This window comes from Seriola aureovittata, chromosome 9, assembly GCF_021018895.1.
Source record: "Seriola aureovittata isolate HTS-2021-v1 ecotype China chromosome 9, ASM2101889v1, whole genome shotgun sequence".
In the NCBI taxonomy this organism is placed as follows: Eukaryota; Metazoa; Chordata; class Actinopteri; order Carangiformes; family Carangidae; genus Seriola; species Seriola aureovittata.
This window is the reverse complement of record NC_079372.1, coordinates 1605579-1629603: the sequence shown is the minus strand read 5'-3', so window position 1 is coordinate 1629603 and position 24025 is coordinate 1605579. Positions and strand designations below refer to the sequence as shown.

At 41.3% G+C, this 24025-nt stretch overlaps 1 protein-coding gene across 4 annotated transcripts in view; it reads right to left on the bottom strand.

The window, feature by feature from the left end:
* acot7 (acyl-CoA thioesterase 7) overlaps positions 1-24025 on the bottom strand; it is a 52848-nt gene that overhangs the window by 27056 nt on the left and 1767 nt on the right. Inside the window, exons 1-7 of one of the 4 annotated variants that reach the window (XM_056385745.1) lie at positions 21565-21800; positions 20364-20481; positions 18850-19006; positions 8931-9022; positions 8540-8654; positions 7862-7876; positions 7562-7648 (exon numbers count right to left, since the gene is read on the bottom strand). In XM_056385745.1, the coding sequence (XP_056241720.1) occupies positions 7562-7648; positions 7862-7876; positions 8540-8654; positions 8931-9022; positions 18850-19006; positions 20364-20481; positions 21565-21722 (742 nt within the window). In that variant the 5' untranslated portion in view covers positions 21723-21800. Of the gene's footprint in view, positions 1-7561; positions 7649-7861; positions 7877-8539; positions 8655-8930; positions 9023-18849; positions 19007-20363; positions 20482-21564; positions 21802-24025 lie in introns of those variants that run through there. The other 3 variants (XM_056385747.1, XM_056385746.1, XM_056385749.1) reach the window with 3 other exon arrangements.

Genomic DNA, 24025 nt, shown 5'->3' with positions numbered 1-24025 from the left:
GCTGTATTGCGTTATACAGGGGTGTTTCTGTTATTTAGCCTACATTCATTATAAGGTATAATGGGGTGGACAAAATAATAGCTTCTCCTTGTAGCGAGTTGATTATTCCGTTTCAGTGGATCGTTTAGAGGTTTTCCTATGGAACACCTGAGTGTTACATTAAAGGGTAATGACACTTAGTCTTCACAAATAAGTCATAAACAAGAATGTTCATGATAATGTTAATAGTAACAATATGATTGTGATCATTCATATGATGCAACCCATGCATTTTAATTTGTTTCTGTTTTGCAATTTGGCGATATCTGAGCTGTCTGGCTCTTTGTTTGGCTGTGTGAAAAATTAATGAAATATTGCTGAAAAAAAAAAAGTTCTTCATATTTCAGTCTGCCAGGGGTAGGTGTCTCGAGGCCTCAGCAGTGCACTGATTCAGTATTTTATGTCTGAATCAATGTTGGTTTTGAAAGACAGAAGGCTGCCAAAGCAGAGGAAGCAATACAGACACACACACACACACACACACACATACATGCACACACACACACTCCTCACAAAGGTCAATCACACAAGCTCTAGTGGACATATCCCTGTCTCCCTGAATTCCTCTTTCTCAGGCAGTGACATGTTTATATACTCACTGAGCACAGATCTGAGCAGAGGACAGATAATATATAGAGTCACAGTGATGGATGTGTTCCTGTGCTAAGGCAAGCAGGCTCAGCTCAGCTCTGTGTCACACACACACACACACACACACACACACACACACACACACACACATATATATGTTTTTTGTACAAAAAAAAGAGAAAGTACATTAATCTTCAAATTTAGTGGACTAACCTACTTAATAAATAACAACATCTAACAGTGTTTTTGCTGTTTTGGCCTGTTTTCTGTTTTAATTTTTATATTTGTTTCAATGAGCAGCAAGCGGCAGCAAGTCCTGGTAGCTCATAGTTTTTTTTGCAGTATATTAGTGTATTTTTTGTAGAGTGACATCTTTATTATATGTTGTTGTTTCATCTGACGATGGAGAAAATAACGAACAGAAAGGAAGATCTCTTGGCTTTAAAGTTTACCAGATACAGAGTTAAATATCCCATACTGGCTGAGCTGAAGAAGCCATACCATGGATGCAGAGCTGGGGCTAAGCTAAAGGCTAGGAGATGGAGACATAAGTCTTTTCTACCATCGATCCTCATGGGAAATATATCAACTTCCTGGCTAACAAGTGTGATGAACTGGAGGCACTTGTGAAGAACCAGCGAGCATATCGTGAGTGTTGTCTACAGTAGTGTAGAAAACACTCCCGACCATTGTGTGGATTTACCCGGCTTCACTGCAGTGTGAGCAAACAGAGCAAGTGGAAAGAATAAAGGTGGAGGACTGGTTCTGCTTCTGAACAATAGACGGTGCAACCCCGGTCACATCACAGGGAAGGAGAAGATCTGCTGTTGGCATATTGAACTGTCAGCAGTTGGTCTTAGACTGTACCGAGGGAGTTCTCTCACATCGTCGCCATTGTTGTTTACATTCAACCACAAGCAGAGCCTGCAGTAGCGTGAGACGTCATCCACAACACTGTTGCGAGAGTACAGACCCAGCAACCTGATGCATTCATTTCAATATCGGGAGATTTTAACCATGTCACTCTCACCTCTCACCTGACTGGCTTCACTCAGTATGTTGACTATCTGTTGTATGCAAATGTCAAGGAGGCCTACACTGCTTCACCTCTACCACCACTTGGCAGATCAGATCATAATCTGGTTTTTGTTTTATAACAGCAAAGGACCCTGACCTTGATAGAATGGTTGATTGTACCACGGACTACATTAACTTCCGCATCGACACTGTAATACCAGCAAGGACATCAGTAGCATCAAGACCCTCCTCAAGCAGAAAAAGGAGGCCTTCAGGGATGGAGACAGGGAGAAGCTCAGGTGTCTGCAACATGAGCTGAAGAGGAGATTAAAGCAGGAGAAGGAGGACTACAAAAAGAAAGTAGAGGGGAAGCTGCAGCAACAACAACACCAGACAGGTGTGGAAGGGGATGAGGACCATCACTGGCTGTAAAGACAAAAACAGCCAGGCAACATCAGATGATGTGGACAAGGTCAATGAGGTCAACCTGTTCTCCAACAGGTGTGACACAGCCTCACCTGTTCTCTCTCCCACTGCTTCAGCTGCAGCTTCTCCTACAGCATCTCCTCCACAACCTGACACTGCAGCTGCAATTCCCTCCACACTGGGGTCAAGTCTCCTGTCCTTTACAGTGTAGGAGGTGAGGGCGGAGCTCAAGAGGCTACGTCCTGGAAAGGCATCAGGCCCGGATGGTGTGTGTCGGAGCCTGTTAAATGACGGAGCAGCCCAGCTGGCTGAGCCTCTCCAGAGGATCTTTAACTTAAGCTTTCAAACAGGGAGGGTACCGGTCCTGTGGAAAACATCATGTCTTGTTACGGTCCCTAAAGTAGGACGACTGGCTGAGATAAATGACTGCAGACCCTCACCCCTCACATCATGAAGACCCTGGTTCGCTTACAAAGAACATATTGGAGTGGATGATTCCGTCCTTTACATGCTCCACCGGCCCATTCTTACTTGGATGAGCCAGGTAGTTACATGAGGATTATGTTCTTTGATTTCTCAAGTGCATTTAACACCATCCAACCCCCCCATTCTTAAAGACAAGCTGGAAGGGATGGGGGTGGATCCCTGCTTCACGTCCTGGGTTGTGGATTACCTGACAAGACGACCACAGTACATCAGGCTGGGTAACTGTGTCTCAGGGACAGTGATGAGCAGCACTGGGGCTCCACAGGGGACTGTTCTGGCTCAGTTCCTGTTCACCCTGTATACGGTGAACTTTAAATACAACTCTGAGTCCTGCCACATCCAGAAATACTCAGATCACACAGCTATTGTGGCGCGTATCAGGAACGTGCAGGAAGAGGAGTACAGGGATCTGATGATGGCCTTCAGTGAATGGAGCAACAAGAACTGCCTCCTTCTGAACACCTCCAAGACCAAGGAGATGGTCGTGGACTTTTGGAAGTCTAGGTCCACCCTTCAGCCAGTCAACATTCGAGGGAAAGACATTGAGGTGGTGCACACTTATAAATACCTAGGTGTTCACCTGGACAGTAAACTGGACTGGTCCCTGAACACAGATGCCATCTACCTGAAGGGGCGGAGCCGGCTCTTTGTCCTCAGGAGGCTCAGGTCCTTTGACATCTGCAGTGAAATGCTGCATATGTTTTATCAGTCAGTGGTGGACAGTGTACTCTTTTATGCTGCAGTCTGATGGGGGAGCAGCATGTGTGAATGAACACAAAGAGACTGGACAAGCTGGTAAAAAAGGCTGGGTCTGTGCTTGGCAGGAGCCTGGACTCACTCAGGACTGTTGTGGAGAGACACATGCAATGTAAGATGGAGGCCATCTTGGACAACACCAACCATCCTCTCCACAACATTCTGGCAGGACAGAGAAGCAGCTACATCTGCAGCAAACATCTCATCTCACTGCGCTGCAGAACAGAGAAGTTCAGGAGATCCTTTGTTCCCACTGCCATCAGGCTATACAACACCTCCAAAGGAAGTGGACTAATCTAATTATTATTGTTTATTATTTACTATAACTGTTATTATTATCATTACTAATGAGGTACTGGATAGGGGATAAATTAAGTATATATATATCTAATCGGACTGCAGTGGTGTCCACCTGAGGCAAGTTTCCATGGAAACAGCAGTTAGAAATGAAGGACGGAGGGAAGTGAACCGGAAGAGAGACAATGAGATAATGAGGAGAGGTGGGTTTATGGTAAAGAAGCAGCAACAAGGAAAAGGAAAGAAAGAATGAGAAGGAAAAGGAAGAATGTTGAGTTAATGGGCTTCGTGGCGGGCTGGAGTCCAAGTTTCTGATCCTCTGATCTTTTCTCACATTTAGAAAGTTTTTCAGGCATGTTGAAGACATTCATTATATACCCAGGTATTGACCACTTGAGGAGCAACTGTACAGTTACAGGCCCGGACAACATCTGTCTTTGTAAACATTTTGGGTATTTATCAGGAACATCTCCAACGCAACGTGCAGCCTGTTCACCTTTACTAGTGCCAAGCAGCACATGCATGTTTTATTGATTGATAATTCTTGACTCCACAAATGTGATCTACTCTCCACAAAACATCAAAACTACAGTTCAAATCACAAAAATATATATCGTCTCACTTTTTTACTTGTGACTCTTGAAATGTTCTGTTACTCTGGATCATCACAGAAGTCAACATTTTTCCCAGGGATTATTTCCTCGGTAGAAGGTTCCAATGAAATTATATGAATATATATAAATATCAGAGGCAGACAACGTTAGCAGCAAAACTTTGGCAAACAATATCAGAACTATGTTTTATTGTAATGAATAGGATGTGAAAATCCTTTGATGCCAAAGAACTGAATAATATTATTGCATAAGCATCAACAACATAATTGTCAAATCTCTGGCTTGATACATGTGGTGTCTCATGTTGGTTCTGCTATTACCATCTGCTGTCAGTCAGTAAAAAAGTATTTTACAGAGAAACCAATAAAGAATCTTTTGTGTGTTAACAAAATTTACATGCGTGTGTTTTCAGATGTTCACATACAGCATGTAAATAACCTGTCATTGTCATGAAGAAGTCAGTTTGCTTTTCTCCAACAAGAGTAGAGAGAGAAGACAGAGGTTGAGCGAGACAGAGTAAGTCACAGTAGGAGAGAGAGAGAGCAAGAGCCCTGGCTGCCTGACCTGACTCGGTTATGTAAATAAAATAAGTGTAGTGAAAGCAGCAGCGGCGAACAACAGGGAACATTGCCTAATGAGCAATGGCATGTACAGAGAGAGAGCGGTGTGTGTGTGTGTGTGTGTGTGTGTGTGTGTGTAGTCTAAATGACCTGCATGCTTGTTCCACATTTGATTTTTAATTGGACAGATTTCTCAGTGAGCTCTTCAAATTAAAAAGGCAACCATGAAACGTGCAACACTTATCTGTCCCACCCTGCTCCCTCCTTCTTCCATCCTGCCATCCTTCCCTGGCTCCTTTTCGTTCCCTCTCTTTCTCAGTCAACATCTCCCTTATGTTTTTCTTCCTCACTATCTGGTGTCTCTCTGATGGCCTCTTTACATAGCTGACCTCAATAGAAATGGCAGTATGAGTTAGGAACATTCTGCCAGAAACAATATACCTCGACTGATAAAGAGCATCTGTTCTGTGCTGATAAAATGTTGGATTTGTTACAGATGCAGCCAGAATGGTTTCTAGTGATGGTTTGCTTTTTAATGCTGTTTGGGAAATCAGATAATGAAGTTTTTGGTTATGGGTGTTCAAACCATTAAATCTGCATATGCACTTATTTGATTAATTGTTTATCTTGCTTTTAATCTTAGTTTGCTCTCTGTTTGTTTGTTTGTTTTTTTGGAATATGGCTCAGACCCAGCTGAGAAAAGGGCCAAAGGAGAAACAACAAAAGCACAACAGGAAGCATCTTGCTTACAAGATGTGAATACAGTTGTTGTGAATGTATGCAGAATAAATACTGATACTACCAAAGAGCCCACAAATGCTTTTTTTGAGATATAGGTAATTGAATAGGCCCAAAGAGAAATTTTGACGAGGTCAAAAACCGAGTGATAGAGGGACGATTTAAGCCTCTGGGTCGACTATTGTAAGCGAAGCACAGAACTGGAAACGGCATCAGCGCCATAAAATTCCTGTTATAAGGGCCCTGTGTTTTCCATTTGTTGTTCTAGTTGTCTATTTCCTGTTGCATCCTTGTCATTCTGTTCTTCACCATTACAGCCATGATCACTGCAGCACAGTATACTGTCAATGCAAGTAACACAGAACTTCATTACAACACAAAGCCTACACACTCACCCTCAGAACGTACAAACACATCTTCATTGTTACCTTCCTCATCCATTCACTTAGGTACTAAAAGCATGAAATTCTTTCTCAAGGATGCTTCACTTTGGAGTGTTTTTTCCTCTGCGCCTCTGTTGTGCCGCCACAGGACACGCTGTACCAACGTAAGGTCCCGAGTTTACTGCCAAAGGCTATACAATTTGGAGGAACCTTGTCGGTGAGTCATAAAAAAAAAGTGAAATAAACGGAACAATGTAGTACTGAAAACACATGTGGATGTGCACTGAATACATGTGATGTTGAAATGTTTAATTGCTAATTACTCTTCTCATTCTGTCTTTTCTTGCCCCATCTTCTAAGTACCTTTCTCTACTTCTTCTATAAATCTCTCCGCCTCACTCCGCCCCTCCTCTCTTTTAACCCCTCTGTATATGTTCTCTGCTGTAGGTGTCAGTGTCCGACCCTCTCCTTTTCCTTACCGTCTGGCCCGTCCCTGCCGTGAATAATAGTCTGCTGGTGTTTATGTGCTCTTTGTTTCACATGTGTGCCAATGAAAAAGAAATGTGACAGATACTGGGGACTAAGTGGCAGAGGGTGACTTGGAAACACTGAGTGCTGAAACAGCTTGTCAACAGTTGTTAGCACTGGATCAATCACACAGTGCGGTTGTACATTTGACTTTGAGTGCAACTCAAATCAGATATAAAATTGTCCTTTGTAATAATTTCAATACGATAGAAGTTCACTGCTCCATACTTCAGTGAAGTGAGTGTATTAGATACGTTATTTGTTTCCTTGCGTTTCTCCCGCTGACTTACACATATTGTATGCATGCGTAACATTTACATCTTCAGGAGATTAAAGCAGGAACCACCAGTGAGCTGCGTCAGGAACACACATGCACAGTAAATACTTTATGTAGCTTTGCTAAGAGACCTATACGTCACAGCACGCTTGCAGCAATGCTACTTCCTTGTCAAGAAAAACACGTACAATTTTGAATTGATCAGTCTGTAGCCTTTTCTTTCTTCTAAGAGAGAGTAGAGAAGTTGGCCAGTTTGAAGAGTGGTTGAAAAGGTTAATGCAGACACACTGCTCGGATTCATTTGGAGGAACTGCATCTTCTTCTGTTACCACAAAAGTTTCCATGCACTCTTTACTGGATTGTTAGAAATAAGTTATTTTTGACAAGGAGCAGAAAAACTCCAAAACAAACTTAAAGAAAAAAAGCCTGAGACTCACAGACTATTGGCTTATCCAGTGCTAACCTGTTTGCAAACTAATGCCCACTTCCCATCCAGCAAGCACAGACCAAAATCAGCATCCAGATGGAGTATACATTTGCTACTTACTGTTCTTCAGCTCTTGGTTTCACCCACCAACATCTGAGAAAGAAATCTTCAGCTGCTGTAAATTCTCAGTGGGTTCGGCACCACAAGTGACCCCTCACATCTCATTCATTTCATTCATTGCTAATATCAAAAGATTTGCCTAATGGACCTTTAAAGACTCCTCATTTTCCTCAGCAGTGTGTTATGGATGGAGTCTGGAGCTGACTCTGTGACTTTCTGGCATTAAGACAGAAAGTTAACCGTCTACCTAATGACCAAATCCACCTCCAATCTGGAAATGAAAAAGATATAGTTGAACTCACCTCCATGAACATAGCTGTGTAGTGTGCAGTCAGAAGGACCAACCAGATGGATCAGACTGGACTGGCTGAAACCAACAGTGTGCTGTTCTGCAATGCAAACACACACACACACACACACACACACACACACAAACAAAAGAGAGATTTGTGAAAAAAGGAATTTTTGCATAGAAAAACTTGCTAGTGTGTATTTTGCCCAAGCAAGCCGCCACAGACACAAACTGCAAGCTTCCGCGCATTCTGCACATCCACAGTCACTGTAATGGACTGACATGCAACATGTTGAACAAGTTAGCATACCTTTTGCTGGGTCGTCTGCAGTTGAGCCAATATGACAAAATTAGAGAATTAGTGTAGCAATTTCATTATCAATACATTTACAGAGCAAATAACCACCATTTGATCAACTGACTGTTACTGAATACAGTAGTTTCTATAATGTCCAATATACTGTTTGTTGAAGCTGCACAAGTGCAACGTTTAGTGGAAGACACAAGTTAACAACAGTGCACCATAGTACATTAAATACTGAAAGCATGAGGGAGTCTTTGCTTATTCCACTGGCAGTTGTCATTATTAATACTTCAGTATTTTCCAATATATAAAAAAAACAGTGTAAAAGGAGCAAAATTGAATTCATCTGAATGTGCAAATAAACAGTACCACAATGGAAATACATGTACAGTGATACAGAACTACTGGTCTCCTGTAGTATATGGGCCTAAATGTTCTCCTGCTACTACAACCACTACACCTTCTTAAATTCCTGCACTTTGGTAGTACAACAGTATATGCAGGTTAAACCATAATTAAATTTCAGATGACAATGTTAGCATCAATTATGGCAGATATAAGACTTAATTTCAGCTTGTATCTGCAATATTTTCCAATCCATGTGGGAGTGAGAACATCATCCCCAGCTTCAGATCACTGTTGTATGTTTAAATTTGATTTGGGGCCTATAGGGTCGGATATTACCTGGGTTGGGTGGAGGTGGCACAGCCTCTTCAATCCTTGCTTTGGTCTCCAGTCTCTCCATCTTCTGCGCCTCGTAGCGCTTCCTGCCCTCCTCCCCTTGCTCTGCACTGGCATACTACAAGCATATACATTATAAACATATTCACATATACATGGCTGTATATAAAGTATATAGACAGATTTTATCACATTGACTTTCAAGACAAACAAGACGAGTAAAATGGGCTTTTCAGCTTGTTAAATGTCAGTATCTTTATCTCTTTTATCCCTCTCCTTGACTTGTGATCATGTTGTTGCTTATACATATGAAGGGAAGAGAGTCCGATAAAGAGAGTGACGTTGACAAGTGAAATGCCAAACTTGGGTCTATTGGGTCAGAATGGATATGTACCTTGATAGGCGGCACCTCCATAATCTTGTCGACATTCTGCAGAGAGCAGGGGACGTACCACAGCGCTGCCTTGTTGGCCAGCCTCTTGGCTCCTGCGGTCACAGAGAAAAAGGTTGAATTCTTGTGCCGAGGAAAATGTCAGAGAGGAAATTTACAGCTTTCGTCTACCAAATAAACGGTGGAAGAGTTTTGCGACTGTAAACCAACCGAGTTTTCACAACAATGGAGAAAAACCATTTTCGAAATAGCTGTTGTCAAAACAGACACTTTCATTAACACCCCAATAAAAGCCAATCCAATTTTTACAAATCCATTGGTGCTGCCCAAAGATTAGTCTTTCTTTTGCAAACAAAGGAGCAAAAACAAATGAGGACAATATTCAAAGACAATCATTCATGTCTATTCAGAACACAAGCTCGCATTCACCGAACACGTTCACTCGGTTTGCACAAGGTTTAGCATAATCCCTAAATCCTGCATTCTTATATTGTGAATATAAAACGGATGGTATACAGTAGCTACTCACTCGTTAAATTCTCTGAGCAAACATTTATGTTGTGACATTCATAGTTTTCTTTTGGCAGTCAACACATTATCATTAGAGGAGTTTAAAGATTTAAGGTTAAAAGTTTTCATGAGCATTTCTTTTTTTTTAAGATGCACATGAAACTACAAGAAAAATCTTTCATTCAGACCTGCAAAATATCAACCAGAATATACAGGTTTACATGGGTGTTAATAATGTTGATAAAAGCTACGCATCAGTGATTGTTTTGTTTTTCTCACATTTGTTCTGTTTTTTTTTTCTCCAACCTGATTTGGACTGAACTATTGAAATCCTGCAGTTCTTACAGATCAGGTGTAAACTAATCCCTGGGGCAAGGTGACCAGCTAGTGATAACAAACTAACCCAGTTCAGTATTTGGTTTTTGGTTTAGTTTTGTTCCATTTTTAAATAATGGACAATTATTTTAACAGTTTAGATATCAGGTATTTAAAGTGAGAATATTAATGGGTATTACATGCTATTATTTGTCTTAGGGGTCAATATCTTGCAAAATTAAAAATAAATAAATGCTGTCCAATGTTATCCATTAGATTCTCTTGTCTTCTGAATCCCTACATAAAAGCATTTTCATCATCAGCGAGTGACGTACACCGCCTCTGCAAATACACACATCTGATCTTTCTGTACAGTACAGAAGATGAAACATTTTGGTGGTTCGGGGCTGCAGCGTCGTCTCTGCCTTCCTATAGAAAGTTAAGAATCAGAAGATCAGAAGATGAAACTCGAAGAAATCACATCTCATAGCAATCAGGCGGTGAGGTTGTCATAGTGATATCTGCTCTATTCTGCCTACACTTTTTCACTTAATTCCCTGACAGAGAGAGAGGGCTATTTTGAGGTTGTGTTATTATGGCACACAAGGGAGGCACACAGATTAAAGACAGCAAAGGGCCAGCAGGTTGAAATGAAATCGCCGATCTTCAAGTGTTAAAGGCTTTTACTTTATTCATCGGATTGCTGCACCATCTGATGAACTTAGTGGGTTGGTTAGTCTCATTATCATGGATGATAAATAGAGTGATTTATTTGATGTTTTGAAACTGGAGTTCTATTTTTTTAAATGTGACACAACTACATTTTCTTTAATTGTTGCTCTTCCCATATTTTTACAATACATACTTGGCTCAATTACATAGAAACTTCAAGCTGCCTACAATAAATATGCATTTCTGCAACATGGACATAAAAATAGGATGCCTCATAAATAAAAAAACATCTTCATGAAAATGGAGAATTGTGATCGACAGTACTTGGAAGAAGGAAATGTGAAGTTGAGAGAAGAGAGTGGGAGAAGCAGCTTATGGCAGGCTGCTCTTGGGGAATAACATTTGCATTTTACACCCGAGTTAAAACCATGCAGACACCCGGGTGGCGTTGCCATGCCAACCGCACTTCTCTCCTCCTCCTCTCGTTGGCTCCCGCCCTTGCCAGCAACCAGGAAGTTGCCAACAGGAGAAAGGGAGGCATATTTACATATCCTTGACTCTACCAAGACTGAGAGACTCCAGTCTATTATTAGCTCCTGCTGGACCTTTTACATGAACTGTGTTTAGGATGGAGGGCAGGAAAGGAGGAGGGACAGAGGGACAAAGAGTAGAGAGTGAAGCACTGGAATGAACCAGCCAGTTAAGAACCATTCCCTGTCCGACTGATAACCTTTTTGACCAGAACGTAACCAGGGAACCGGCTTTGAATTTGAAATCCCTCTGCATCAATTGAAGACAATGTCAGTGTTTGACTTTGTCGTTGCCTGCACCCTCATTACCTTCACAGTGCTCACACTTTGCAGTATCATGGACATTGTTAAGGGGGAAACAAACTTGAAGCAGATTACAGTCACAATATGCACCTTAAAAACTGTAAAATGTATTAGATTTATGAATTAGTGAACAGGAAGAATTGGCTACATCAACCCCGAACACAAGCTCCACAAATCTGTTCGTTAAAATTTCCACACTCTGGCACAAAGCTGCACAAACTGACTAACAGCACAGTGACTTTGTGAATGGTTTTTCAAGTTCATCCGGTGGCAGCTTTAGAACGAGGAGCTTCATGAATGTAAACGCGCACACTGGCAGCTGTGATGACGGTTGAGATTAATGGCACCTGGCAGTGGCAGGTACTTAAAAAAAAACAAAAAAAAAGAAAGAAAGAAAAAAGATGGCGTATTGGTGGAACATGACCGTGTAACGGACATGCAGAAGTGCACTGAGTGCATGAACATGCGAGAAGAAAATGTGAGGAAGGATATTACACAGTGGACAGTCCAACTAACATCACTTCACTAATTTTACAGGAGTTTAATGTCAGCAAACAGGAAGCACTTAGCGCAGCAGGAATGAAACATAGGCTACTGATGTAAGCATAGCAACAATCACTGTTATCTGACTGTCAATGTGTGTACCCCAAAACCTTCAACGTTTAGCAGATTACATTACAAAACTCCTGTGAATCAGGTTTTACTAACTACAACAGGAACAGCACCAGCGGCCGCACAGGCAGACCCTACTACATGATAGGCAGCGGAATTCCCAAACACTATGCTCTGTCATGTTTCATTATAAATTAAAAACATTAAAACATGTTGGGGAGCTGATTTTACTGCTGACATGAGTGTTCAAGTAGAGGAAATGTCCCTCCACCACTGCTCGTGCATGATCCAATCCCCTTTAATCTAAGTTGAAGGCATCAGTCATGACATCATACCATTCTTGAAATTTCCTAAATGCACTTTTTTGTTCTCAAATTCTTTGAACAGTCCCAAATCCCAGTCTGTACTACTCTGAGAATTCTGCGAATACTATTGAGCCTTTCCTCCTCTTTCTTCTTCTCTTTTGCCCCAATCTCTTTCCATCCACTTCACCCTCATCCATTTCTTTCCCCACAAGCAGTTTCACTTGATTTATTGCTGCCTTTTACTCGTTCACCTCTCTGCTCTCCCCTTTGTCTCTTCCTCACCACCCTTCGTTCTTCCTACGAGCAGAAAACCCCCCCTTGTTTTCTTTTCTCCTTCCTGAACAGCATGTTCCCGGCTCAGAGACAGTGCAGCAAGATTTGTTCTTAGTGCTTGATCCCCACGATCAAAACCACAGATTTTCCATTGTGCAGAGCCAAGGCCCCATTAGTTTTAACTACATTACAGTCCCGCTGAGGGACGTTACAGCCTGATAGGAATAGATGAAATCCCGCCAGGAGTAGAGTTTTGGGATGGAACTTTCTGACAGAAATAACAATATCTCATACCCAGTTTAAACATCATGCTATATTTTAAGTGATCAAGCTGAATCCAAAGCGTGGAGATCCAACCGTGAGCCGAAAGACCGCTCCACAGTTTTCTGTTATTCTCAAAAGACCTTAACACTGTAGATGTGTGGTCCTGTTACAGACCTCATATATGAACTTTCTTCTGTGCTCTAAACGTCAGGCGAGCATACCTGATTGTTAAAGGTATTTTTCAGCATTTTATGAGTTATGTTCTTTAATTTAGGGTTTAGATTTAGATTTGATAGATTTTACATCAAAAAAATCCCATCTCCTTTCTCCTGCTGTGGGACTGATGATTGACTGGACGGCTAAATAAAAAAGAAAAGCATCAATAATCTTGCTCAAGATATGCAATAAACTGCATATCTCAACAGGCCTCAAACAATACGTATTATATATACATAGTGTTTAATTATAAAAGTGTGTACGCATATTCCCACAGAACTCTTTCAGTACGTGCAGTTGTGTGACCCACCGGGATCATGGCAGGAACTGTCATGCTTATTTTAAGCCTCAACCCACAATGCACTGCTCTCAGCTCTGTCTATGCATGTGTGCGTGTGCGTATTGAGGGGGCACAATCTGTGTATGCTGTGTTTATGCAAATGTATGCCTGAGTGTGCGTGCAGTACAAGATTTATTACCTCCGTGGGAATTTTGCATGTGTGTTTGTTCAAATGCGACTGCGTACAAACGTGCGTCTATTCATACATTAATGTTCAGTGTTTTTCTTTGAAAAACCTCTTGGCTCCTGTGTGTGTGTGTGTGTGTGTGTGTGTGTGTGTGTGTGTGTGTGTGTTTACACACCTGAGCACATGCAACTCTCTAAAGTGCATCTATGTGTATCACATCGGACCTGTGTGTTTATCTGACTGTGTGCAGTTTTCAGGATATGTGTGTGTATTTTCATGCATGTTTTGTACATACCTACGTATATATGCAAATCTGTGTGTGCCAATGTGTGTTGGTCTGTGTGTGAATGCGCATGTGTAGTACATTAGTGCGCATGTGCTATCCCTTCCAGCGGGGACAATCATCACGGCTCGTGCCCACAGTAGGCAGCCTTCCCCTGGGGGACCATGACTGAGGCCTGCCTGACGAGATGCTGCCTGACTGACTGTAGAACCTGGATGCTCGCCTCCTCCCCCAACACACACACACACACACACACACACACACACACAAAATAAACATGAATGCATAAATATAAAGATACATGCACACAGAGTGTAATATACGTACTGTCACAGCAGAGGCATGCATGTATACATATTGTGTACACAAAGCTGCAAAAACATGCATGGCTGCATACACACTCATCATCTAATGTATATAAGCATGCATAAAAATATAAGCACAAACTGCAGATGTTTACAACCAAACAGTAAGATTCCTTCTTCTGTCTTCCTGTCTAAGCCATCCATCAATCTTTTGCCTGGTCACAGATGTAAGTATGAGCTTGTAAAACCCTGACAGTCTTACCTCAGTATGAGATTTCTCTTGGAGAGAAGGGAAGTGTGTGTGTTCAGTGTGCATCTGTGTGGGTGTGAGAATGCGTAGGTGTGTGACTTTTTCTATACAGAATGTGTCAGTATGATGCGGATTAAGGTTTGTATGCACGCAGGTTGTCCCTACACAACCGCGTGTGTGTCAGTGTGTCGGGTACGTGCATGCATTGTGTCAGAACATGTGTGCAGGTACATCCACTCGGCGTTTGTGTCTGACTGGGCCACAGTGTGTGAGGCCTGACGCTAAGCCGACATGACAGAAGCAAATAATGTCTGCTCCCGTTATCTTCTCTTCCCCCTCGGCCCCGCAGGAACCTTTTAAAGGGCCAAACACTGATGAAAACACACACACATTCCCATGCACACACATGCATGTATACAGTACAGATGCGCACGACTGCTGTGCATATACATAAATGCAAACACAAATTTGCAAAATTACAAATCCAAAGATGTATGCAAACCAAAACATGTGCTGAACCTTTCATTTACACAGAACCATGTACGGGGAATAAAACTGGACAATCCTGCTGAGGCTTAGACTAAAATAAATACATAAAAACAGACATCCATAAGTTTATATGGATAATGGCTGTCAACTCGAATTCACTGACACAAACATGTTCATAAATACAATCATCTGCTATTGTTTGTGATGCCTCACCCCAACTGGTTAGTTACTAAGCAGGTACTGGGGTCAGGCCCTCCCTTCTGTCACTTTGTAAAAATAATCGAAACAACTAACTCGCTCTAGTTTTTACTTTCTTTGTTCTCATGTTTGTTTGACGATGTTTTATATTATATGTTTTTTTTTTACTTCAGCTATGAGAGAGAGTATTCACTTCCACGCATAACATCCTCTGGATTTCCACCACCGTGTCAGCGCTTCGGCAATATGCGTCCATTTTGGGAGGCGGAGCTTCTGAAGGAGCACTGAAGGAAGTGTGTGTTCGTCTTTCTCCAGCACCGCTTACTCGACCTCTGATATTGAGGCGGCCGGGTTTCGTCTGATTTGAGGAGATAAACCGAGCCGCTCACTCTACACAGTCCTGGAAAATCATCTTACTATACTGGTAATCTAATTCATTTTCTTAAAATGGAATATGTTGTACTTTTTGACTTTGTTAGACTGAAACACGATGCTATTGAATATGAATGAGGGTGATGGCAGGCTGAGTTCATATATAATTTGAGCTATAAAGTGAGCAAATCCCATCACAGATGTGTTTGGCCACGCAGCCTCCAGAGAGTAAAGTTTAACATCCCAGAGGAACTCGCTTCCTCTCAACACAAGCTTGACTACACTCTTCTACATCACACCCACGCTGCCCTGACACTGAACCTACACTTAGACTTCAGAGCTGTTGACCCTTTTTTCAGCTCATACATGCACAGCCGTGCACTTCCAAACTGGAAAGGTTTGTTAAATCTAATTAATACTGAAACTATGTGCATATCAGTTTCTGATACTAACATATTACTGTAATGGATTGTGGAGCTGAGAACTGGCTCACCAAATGACCTGCATCTGTTTTTATCTTTATTTTATTAGAACATAAACTACATATGCTGAGAATGTATTTACTTAAAAGAAAGTTTAAAACAGTTAAAGTATGCCTGTAAAATTGCAAATATTGGATTCATTGAACAAAGATATCAGGAAAGGAATAAACCCTGGATTCCATTTTATTCAAACTTTTTTTCATATTAAAATGTTATGACTGCACTGAATCATAAATCACCAAACCAAACGCTGCCTTGAGTGTGTTGTGTCCATTAGCTCTCTCCTTTATCGGGGTCCTTCCTGACAGGCCACACATGTACTGTAGTCTGATGCCTGTATGTATGTACGCTGCTCTCCACCTGTCATCTCATATCTCTGCCTCCGCCTCCGTCAACCTGCTTCCAGCCCAGCAACCAGCCAACCAACCAGTACAAGCCTGTTGCTAGGGCAACGGCTGTCTAGGGGATACTTCTTTTGTTTCTCACACCTCCTTCCCTTCATCCTTCTTTCTTCCCTACTCTCACTCTTTCTTCCTCTTTCATTCCCTCTGCTATCCTTTAGCCCACTGATATGTCTGTCTGCTTCTCTCCTCCCATTTGTCTCTCTGTCTCCCTCATTCTGTCTCTTTCTCTTCGTCACTCTCTTTAATCTCTTCAAACACTAGACTGACATGTTGCTTTAATGGCACAGTACTTCCTAATCACCAATTCATTAAATAAAAATAAACATAAAATCCAGTAAGATTTGCTGTTTGACTTGTCAACATGCACCCATGTTACTGAAATCCATTCATAACCACCTGTTTTATGATTTATTGTGTGTGTGTCTTTACATGTATTAATAGGTGTAGACATCATCTCTCCTGTTTTGATATGAATTCTAGCAGTTGCACAGCACATGACATTCGGCTGTTTCAGAGAGTCTGAGCTGAGCTGTTGTCGCTGGCATTTAAAGGTTCAGAGATAACGCTGGGTCAGCCCAGTGCGATCCTCCCTGCATCTTTACTGAAGGGACTCTGGCCAGTGTATGTATAGGCCTCCATACATATGTGTGTGTATGCTTCTATATGCACATACTGCACATTAAATGAGTACAAATCTTAATCGACAAGAATTACAGACTGCATCACTTGGCGAATATTCTAAAACTGGAAACCAACATGGCTCTGAGTTTCTATTCCCCTGCCTCAGCTCTTACCGCTGCACCTTATGTAAAGCAGTGTTTCATCCGTGCAAGCGCTGCTTTACTTGTTGTGTGCTGCCCTCTACTGATCATACAGCAGAACATCACAGTGAGGTCATTCTTTTTCCCCCTTTTCATCCTAACCTCAAAAGTTGCTAAGTGAAAAAAACAGCATTTGAGTAAAATGCTTTTTTAATTTGAAAAATCTCAGCAAAAACACAAACAGACGACAGGAGGATAGACGGTAATAAGACTAGCTAAGAAAATGAAATATCTACTATATACATTTCCAACGACAGTGAGTGACAGAATTAAATTATATTCCTCTGTAGCATTACATATAGACACATTTATAGTACTTAATGATTTAAATTTGAAAAGAAATAAGTTCTCTGACTAACTGAAGCCTGAATGATTCTGACTAACAAATGTAATAAAATGAAAAAAGAAACTATAAATGTGTGCAGTGTTTTGTAGGGTCAGATCATACTTTGTAAAGATGTAGTACACAGAGCTGGACAAAGTACACAGCTGCAAAGTATAGATACTTCTGGTCAAATATTACTGCAATACAGGTGACATGTTTTATTTGAGTCGAAGTACTGGAGTACTTTACCTCGACATGCTTTCTCAAGTTGGATGGCACATTTCTGTAGGTAGTGATGCATTTTGGTTGTGTTAAACACAGCAAACATCTAAACCAAAATGAATCTTTATTTCATTTAAAAATTGCATAAATGGACTTGAAGAATCTTCTGCCCTATCTTTATCTAGTGGCTATCATTAGGACACTTCGGAGTTGAAACTGAGCTGATCAAACATGGAGCGGCACAACATGACTGACAGGGTAGAAGTTGGCTGTGATTGTTTTTTCTCCTGTGTATGGTCGTTCACATTTTCAAAATAAAAAAAAAATTAATTCCTCTGTCTAAAATCTGCTTCAAACTTCACTTCAGAAATGTGGTGGAGTCAAAAGTACAATATTTGTCTTTAAGTGTAGTGGAGTAAAAGTCAGAAGTTTACAAAAAAAATTAAAAATACTCAAGTACAGTACAGATACTTGAAAAATGTACTTAAGTACAGTAGTCAAGTAAGTGTACTTTGTTACTGTCCAATTCTGGTAGTAGATGACAGAGGGCTTTCAGACACTGACAACGTCCCAGCAGAAGAAGCACAGGTATAAATGCTAAAAATGAATGATAGAATTCCATTTAGCTGCTTCAGGTTCAGTTCAAACAGAGCCATAGTTCATGTTATGAGTGACACCTGTGATTTTCCTAAATGACAAGTCGTGTGTCGTGTGTGTAGGTGCTGTAGATTCACTCGGAAAACTGTAATTAAGGAAGTAGTGATTTGAGCTGTGTGAGTTAGACATACTCCTGGAACAATATGTAGGCCTGTGTTGTTGTTTATGGTTGAGTCAAGCTGTGGTTACAAGGTTTTTAATAGTCAGAGTGTTGAATGTGTGTGTATGTGTGTGCATGCATGTGTGTGTGCTAACTTGTTCAACAGGTTGCATGTCAGTCCATTACAGTGACTGTGGATGTGCAGAATGCGTGGAAGCTTGCAGTCTGTGTCTGTGGCGGCTTGCTCGGGCAAAATACACACAAGTTTGTCTGTGTGTGTGTGTGTGTGTGTGCGTGTGCGTGTGTGTGTGTGTGTGTCTTCCTGCCTATGAATTCCACTTGAATTTCTGTCATTCTTTTATCTCCTCTGCAGTGATACGGGTGACAATGAGGCTAAAGGGGAACAGTGCTGAGGTGAAGCAGCAGGTTTAAACTCAAATTTTAACCCGAGGTGTCAGATAAATTTCATACTTAGAAACACAGCATTATCAAATAGTTAAAGTAATATGTGAACTGTGGTAAGTTTCAAATGTCAAAAATGAGTCACCTGTGAGAATGTTCTCAGCCATGACTTTGACCTGCACCTCCAGCGAGTGCTTGGAGGTGTAAGTGATCTCAGCGGTGACGTGCGCGACCTCGCCGATGAACATGGGGGACAGGAACTCTGTCTTCTCCACCCGAACCAGAGCTGCCAAACAGCGGTCCTGAAGAGGAGACACAGCAGCCCTAACACTTTTAGAAATATCGTACACACATTCACAACATTAATGAAAACATGTTTTTTTTATGAAGATGCCATTTAGTAAAGAACGGCTTTCATCTCTCTCTTATGATGAAGGGTAGAAAATTCAAACTAACTTACTCCCCCTTGGAGATGTATCTAACCTGCTTGTTCCTACGGAGATTAATGATCCTCAAATATAGGACATTTTATTTCAGGCGGAAAAATAAAATCTGAGCTACACAATCTAAGGCGAATGCTGAGGAGCATCAATGACAGCTTTCACTTTCAGCAGCACAAAACTGCTTTAAATTCATTAAACATGATTAAGGTGAAAGCCAGGTGAAGATACATAATCTTATTCATCGACCTTTGACCGTGATGCCTCCAGCGTCACCACGCTCCCTGTGTTCAGATAAGTTTAAAGGTACCATGATGTCTGTAAAAGATAAACCAAAAACCCAAAAGAACATCAGTGTTGGCACCAGTGACTGGAATCTAAATGCACCGTGACATAATCAATTTTATGGAATTTGACTGTGATGTCAGTACAAGTATTTTCATTCTTTATTTTAAAGAAATGTTTCATGTGTCTTTGTGATTCAGATGTGTGCTGTTGTATAAGCGAAAGGATGTTGTGTCCATCAGTGTGTTTGTCTTAATGACTTATCAGCGCGGTGAAATGAAGGACATCAGCAGAGTATGATCAGAATGTTCAGCAGGTGAGATGACAATCGAATGATGCAAGTCGGTTAAAGTTCACCAGGTGAGAAGCGAAATGAATGATGGAGTTGTCCTGGATATAAACAAGATGAATGCAGCCGTGCAGTTTGGAAATGGGAGATTAACAAGATGTTGCAAGTAAATAAGCTCAACTGTGAAACTTTGTCATGCTTTTCATATTTTAAGACCTAAAGTATCTGTCTCAAACTGGCTTAATCACTTTCTTAATGCTGGACAATCTGTGTTAATATACATTTTGCGTCATCTTAAGCTTTTCAGCTGGAATCCCCTCGAGCAAAGTAATGACCCGTCACACGCTAGAAAACAAAACAACATAGTGACAGAAACATTTGCCCTTTTAAGATTATTTTAGACGAATTCTCCCCAATTTCACATATTTTCCAAATTTATAAAAGAAGAGGTTAATATAATAATTGATCATTGATAATAACTGAGCAGTTCACATTTATTGCACTATGCAGACTCCTGTGCACTTTATATTTTAGTCTGTTTTTTTAAATGATCGTACGGTTCACACTGAACCTATAACAGCTGAACTATCACCAGCACAATGAAATATTTTAGTGTAAGGTCTGAAACCTTCTGTTCCCTCTCACCCCGTTCTGCGTGTTGCAGTGTCGCGTGCTGACGATGCATCCGGCCTCCTCGATCATTTTGAGGATGATGCCGCCGTGGACGTTGCCCACGATGTTGGCGTCATCCGGCCGCATGATCCTGCGGCAAAGAGATCATTCATTAGCATGACTGAGGCTCTGCCGGTAGGATTACAACACGTGTTATTGGCACCTTGTGTTATAAGAGTTCTTGATCTTCCTCCACATGTGTTTTCAGCTAGAAACACACCTGCTGGGTTTAATGGATTTCTATCAAGCACATTTCAGATGGTGTGGACACATAATGAGCTCAACACTGATTATATAAACCATATTGTATTTTCCACAAAGTTGAGAGTATCATCTTTTTTTTTTTAGCCTCACCGCTCCACGTCTGTCCCATGTTGACATTCAGTATCATTCTCCCTAACAGCGTGGTCATGTACGTCAGCTGCTTCAAGTTCTTCAGTGTGCGGCTGAAACAAGTCTTACCGCTTCCAATCTAACGTGTTTACATACTCAGAGGTTACAAACACACACAGATGTCAAGATCTGACTAATCGTGGAAATCAGATGGTGAAGGCTAAACAGGTATGTGATTCATGTCCTTTGTTTATATGAATGGCCGAGTAAAGCCTTCCTTTAAAAACAGTGTGAGTCAGAGTTTGCATTCTGTGGAATCTTTGAAATCCCCAAAACTAAATAATAGTTTACTGGCATCAGAGCAGGCGCACTGAGGGACGAACACATTAACCCCTCCACACCTGGGGGTAAATCCTATAGATTACAATGCAGTCCAATATAATAACACACTGACAAATACTGCGGTTGTGAAACTTGCTGTCACAAGTGTTGCAGTACTTTTATAATATACTTATATACTTATATATATATATTACTATACTATACTGAATGTAGCATATACTGAAAGGACATGTTAATATTTTTGTTGTATAGCAGAGTTCAGGCAACACCTCTCTGACACAGTGTCAACCACCGTTAAAACATTTAACGAAGGAGCTAATTGGAATTAGGAGCATTTCTTGTATTGTTGTAATAACTTGAGTTTTACAGAAACCACAAACTGTACGGGGTCTTTTGATGTGTCGGGGGAAAGAGCGATAACCTGACAAAGTATCCAGTATATTCATCATCCCACAGCGTGTGTGTGTGTGTGTGTGTGTGTGAGTCAGATCTGAACTACCTGCTGAGTTGATATTTAGACTCCTGCTTAGCTCCGGCCTCCCCGCCTTCCCCGCCATCTCTTCTGACTTGCTGGCTTTGACTCGCTTGACGGTTCTCCACCACTGCTGCTGTCTTATCCACTTGATCCTTCCTGCTCCGCGGCCTAAAGCACTGCATCTTTACTCTCAGCCTCACTGTCTCACCTGCTACCCCTTCTGCGTGATCTCTACTTTCACAACTTGTGAGATTGTGGGGCCTGACATTGCTGCAGTGAGTGATGTCATGCAGGGTTCAATGTTGAGCCCGCCTCAGTTGTCACAACTGGTCGAACTGGATCTCAACACACACCCACTGATGCACAAGCACCAATCAAATCTGTCATCATCACACATGAGGTTTGTGTGCCACAGCTGACAGGCAGAGAATTTTGTTTGAGTTAGAATCTGTATCTTCTTTCAGAAAATATCTGCATCAGTTGCTTCTGATTGCTCATTCGTGAAAACGAATCTCTAGAATTTTTCTTCGACAACAGCTAAGAAATCTATAAACAATCACAAAAGAAGCCAGTTGTCCGTTGACCGTCTGTGCCAGGTGTCACTGGCACACACAAACCATTTCATGGGTGCAAAAGCAAAGCCACACCTACAGCCACGGTGCTGTTAAAGAAGGGCAAGAGAATGAACAAAAATGTGGCAATGGTGTTTCCAGACTTGATTTAGAAGTGAAAGTTGATGTCAGGATTTAAGATCCTGATCACATATACCTACCAAAATGAGGAAGATGTACTCGGTGGATCACGTATATAATGTACAGAGTAGTAGCCTACAATAGTCTTTCTCTGTGTCAATGTAAACCTCACAGGAGCACCATGCCAGAAATCCCTGAACCGGCACACAACCTAAAGTCATCTTTCACTGAGGTACGAGATCTTGTGTGGGTAGTTTTTAGTACCCACCAACATGTGGATTGGTTAGAATTAGCATGTGAAAGTAGTTTATGTAGAAAATACTTCAATATATACACAACAGTGCATATTTATATGAATATTACGTATCTAAAATATGCAGGTCATAGTTTGCAGACTTTTCAGTTGCCTGTATTGATCAGTTTTGAAGTTGAAGCACTGAGGAATTAGACTTTAAAGTTCTCATCAGTTAGAGTTAGTGACATCACGAGCAACTACACCACTGAAATATACTGTAGCTGACAACTACCTGAAAAGGCATCGTACTACCATAAACCATAATCAAAATCTTCTTGCTAAAACAAACATAAATCACCAAAGTTTTACCTGTGCCGAGAAGAATAGTAGTGAAAAGTGTGAAGAAGCTTCAGAAAAGCACATGTCCGTGTCATTTCTGTCCCAGGACCCACAGCAAAGAACAAAGATCCGACTGGGGTGGAGGGACTTTGCATCGCAAACTGGGCTTGAATTGTATTTTAGCCAGGCAATCTCACATCGCCAGGTGAGACAGGTATTTGTCAAACACTCACAACTGTATATACACAACCTTAAAACACACACCTCGGTCACACGTATGCATTAATGTATGTTTAAACAGACAGATACACACTAACTTGATGACTCTTACTTAAAGTGTAAATCATCACATCTACCACATTTGTAAGAAAGCAATAAAGTGTCAGGGTCACAGCCCGAGCGACTCGAGTGAACAAAGAAAGTGGGGTTACAGAAGTCAGGTCACAGTCAACATTTACTGCGGAGCAGATCAACCTATATGTTCAGGGCCAAAATGAAAAACTGCACTAAAAATAATATAAAATCTTTCCAAACATACTGTAAAACTAATGATGATTTACAGCGCAGTGGTTCTGCACTGTTTACCACATTTAATCATTGAACCCAGACATTCTGCATGGTCCTGAAAAGAAGGTAAGAAGTCCCAATGTATTTCTGAAATGTGGAGAATGAAGTGAATACGACTCAGGAATAGGTTTGCTGGTGTTTTCATCTTTTTATTTCTGCTTATAATTCATGTTTGTGACGAGTGGCGTTATCCACAATATTTCACATTTTGATATTAAACAGCTTGTACAGCAGCATCAACGAGGTGTCGCCAACTGCCAGAGAGGGGCGTGGCCTCAGCACTGCAGCCATGAGACACACTGAATTATGAATGAATGGAGTGGCTGCAGTCACTGACAAACCCCTGCAAATAAAAACTGACTGATAACTGGCTATGTTTGCACACACACACCCGCCCTTTCATACAGTTTGAAGAGAGGGTAAAGGTCACTGTGAAAGGTGAAGTAAATCTGTTATGACTGTGCTACTCACATGTCAGTCAGCTCAACGCTTAAACAGGGAACTCATGTTAAAGTCAAACAGGCTTCACAGCTTCCACTGAGGCCAGAATCATCTGATCCGTATTGTATTACTAATCTTTACAACATAATATAGATTATGGCACATATAAAAGCTCTGGCCTTCAGGTTATGGCTGACTACTGACCAGCTCA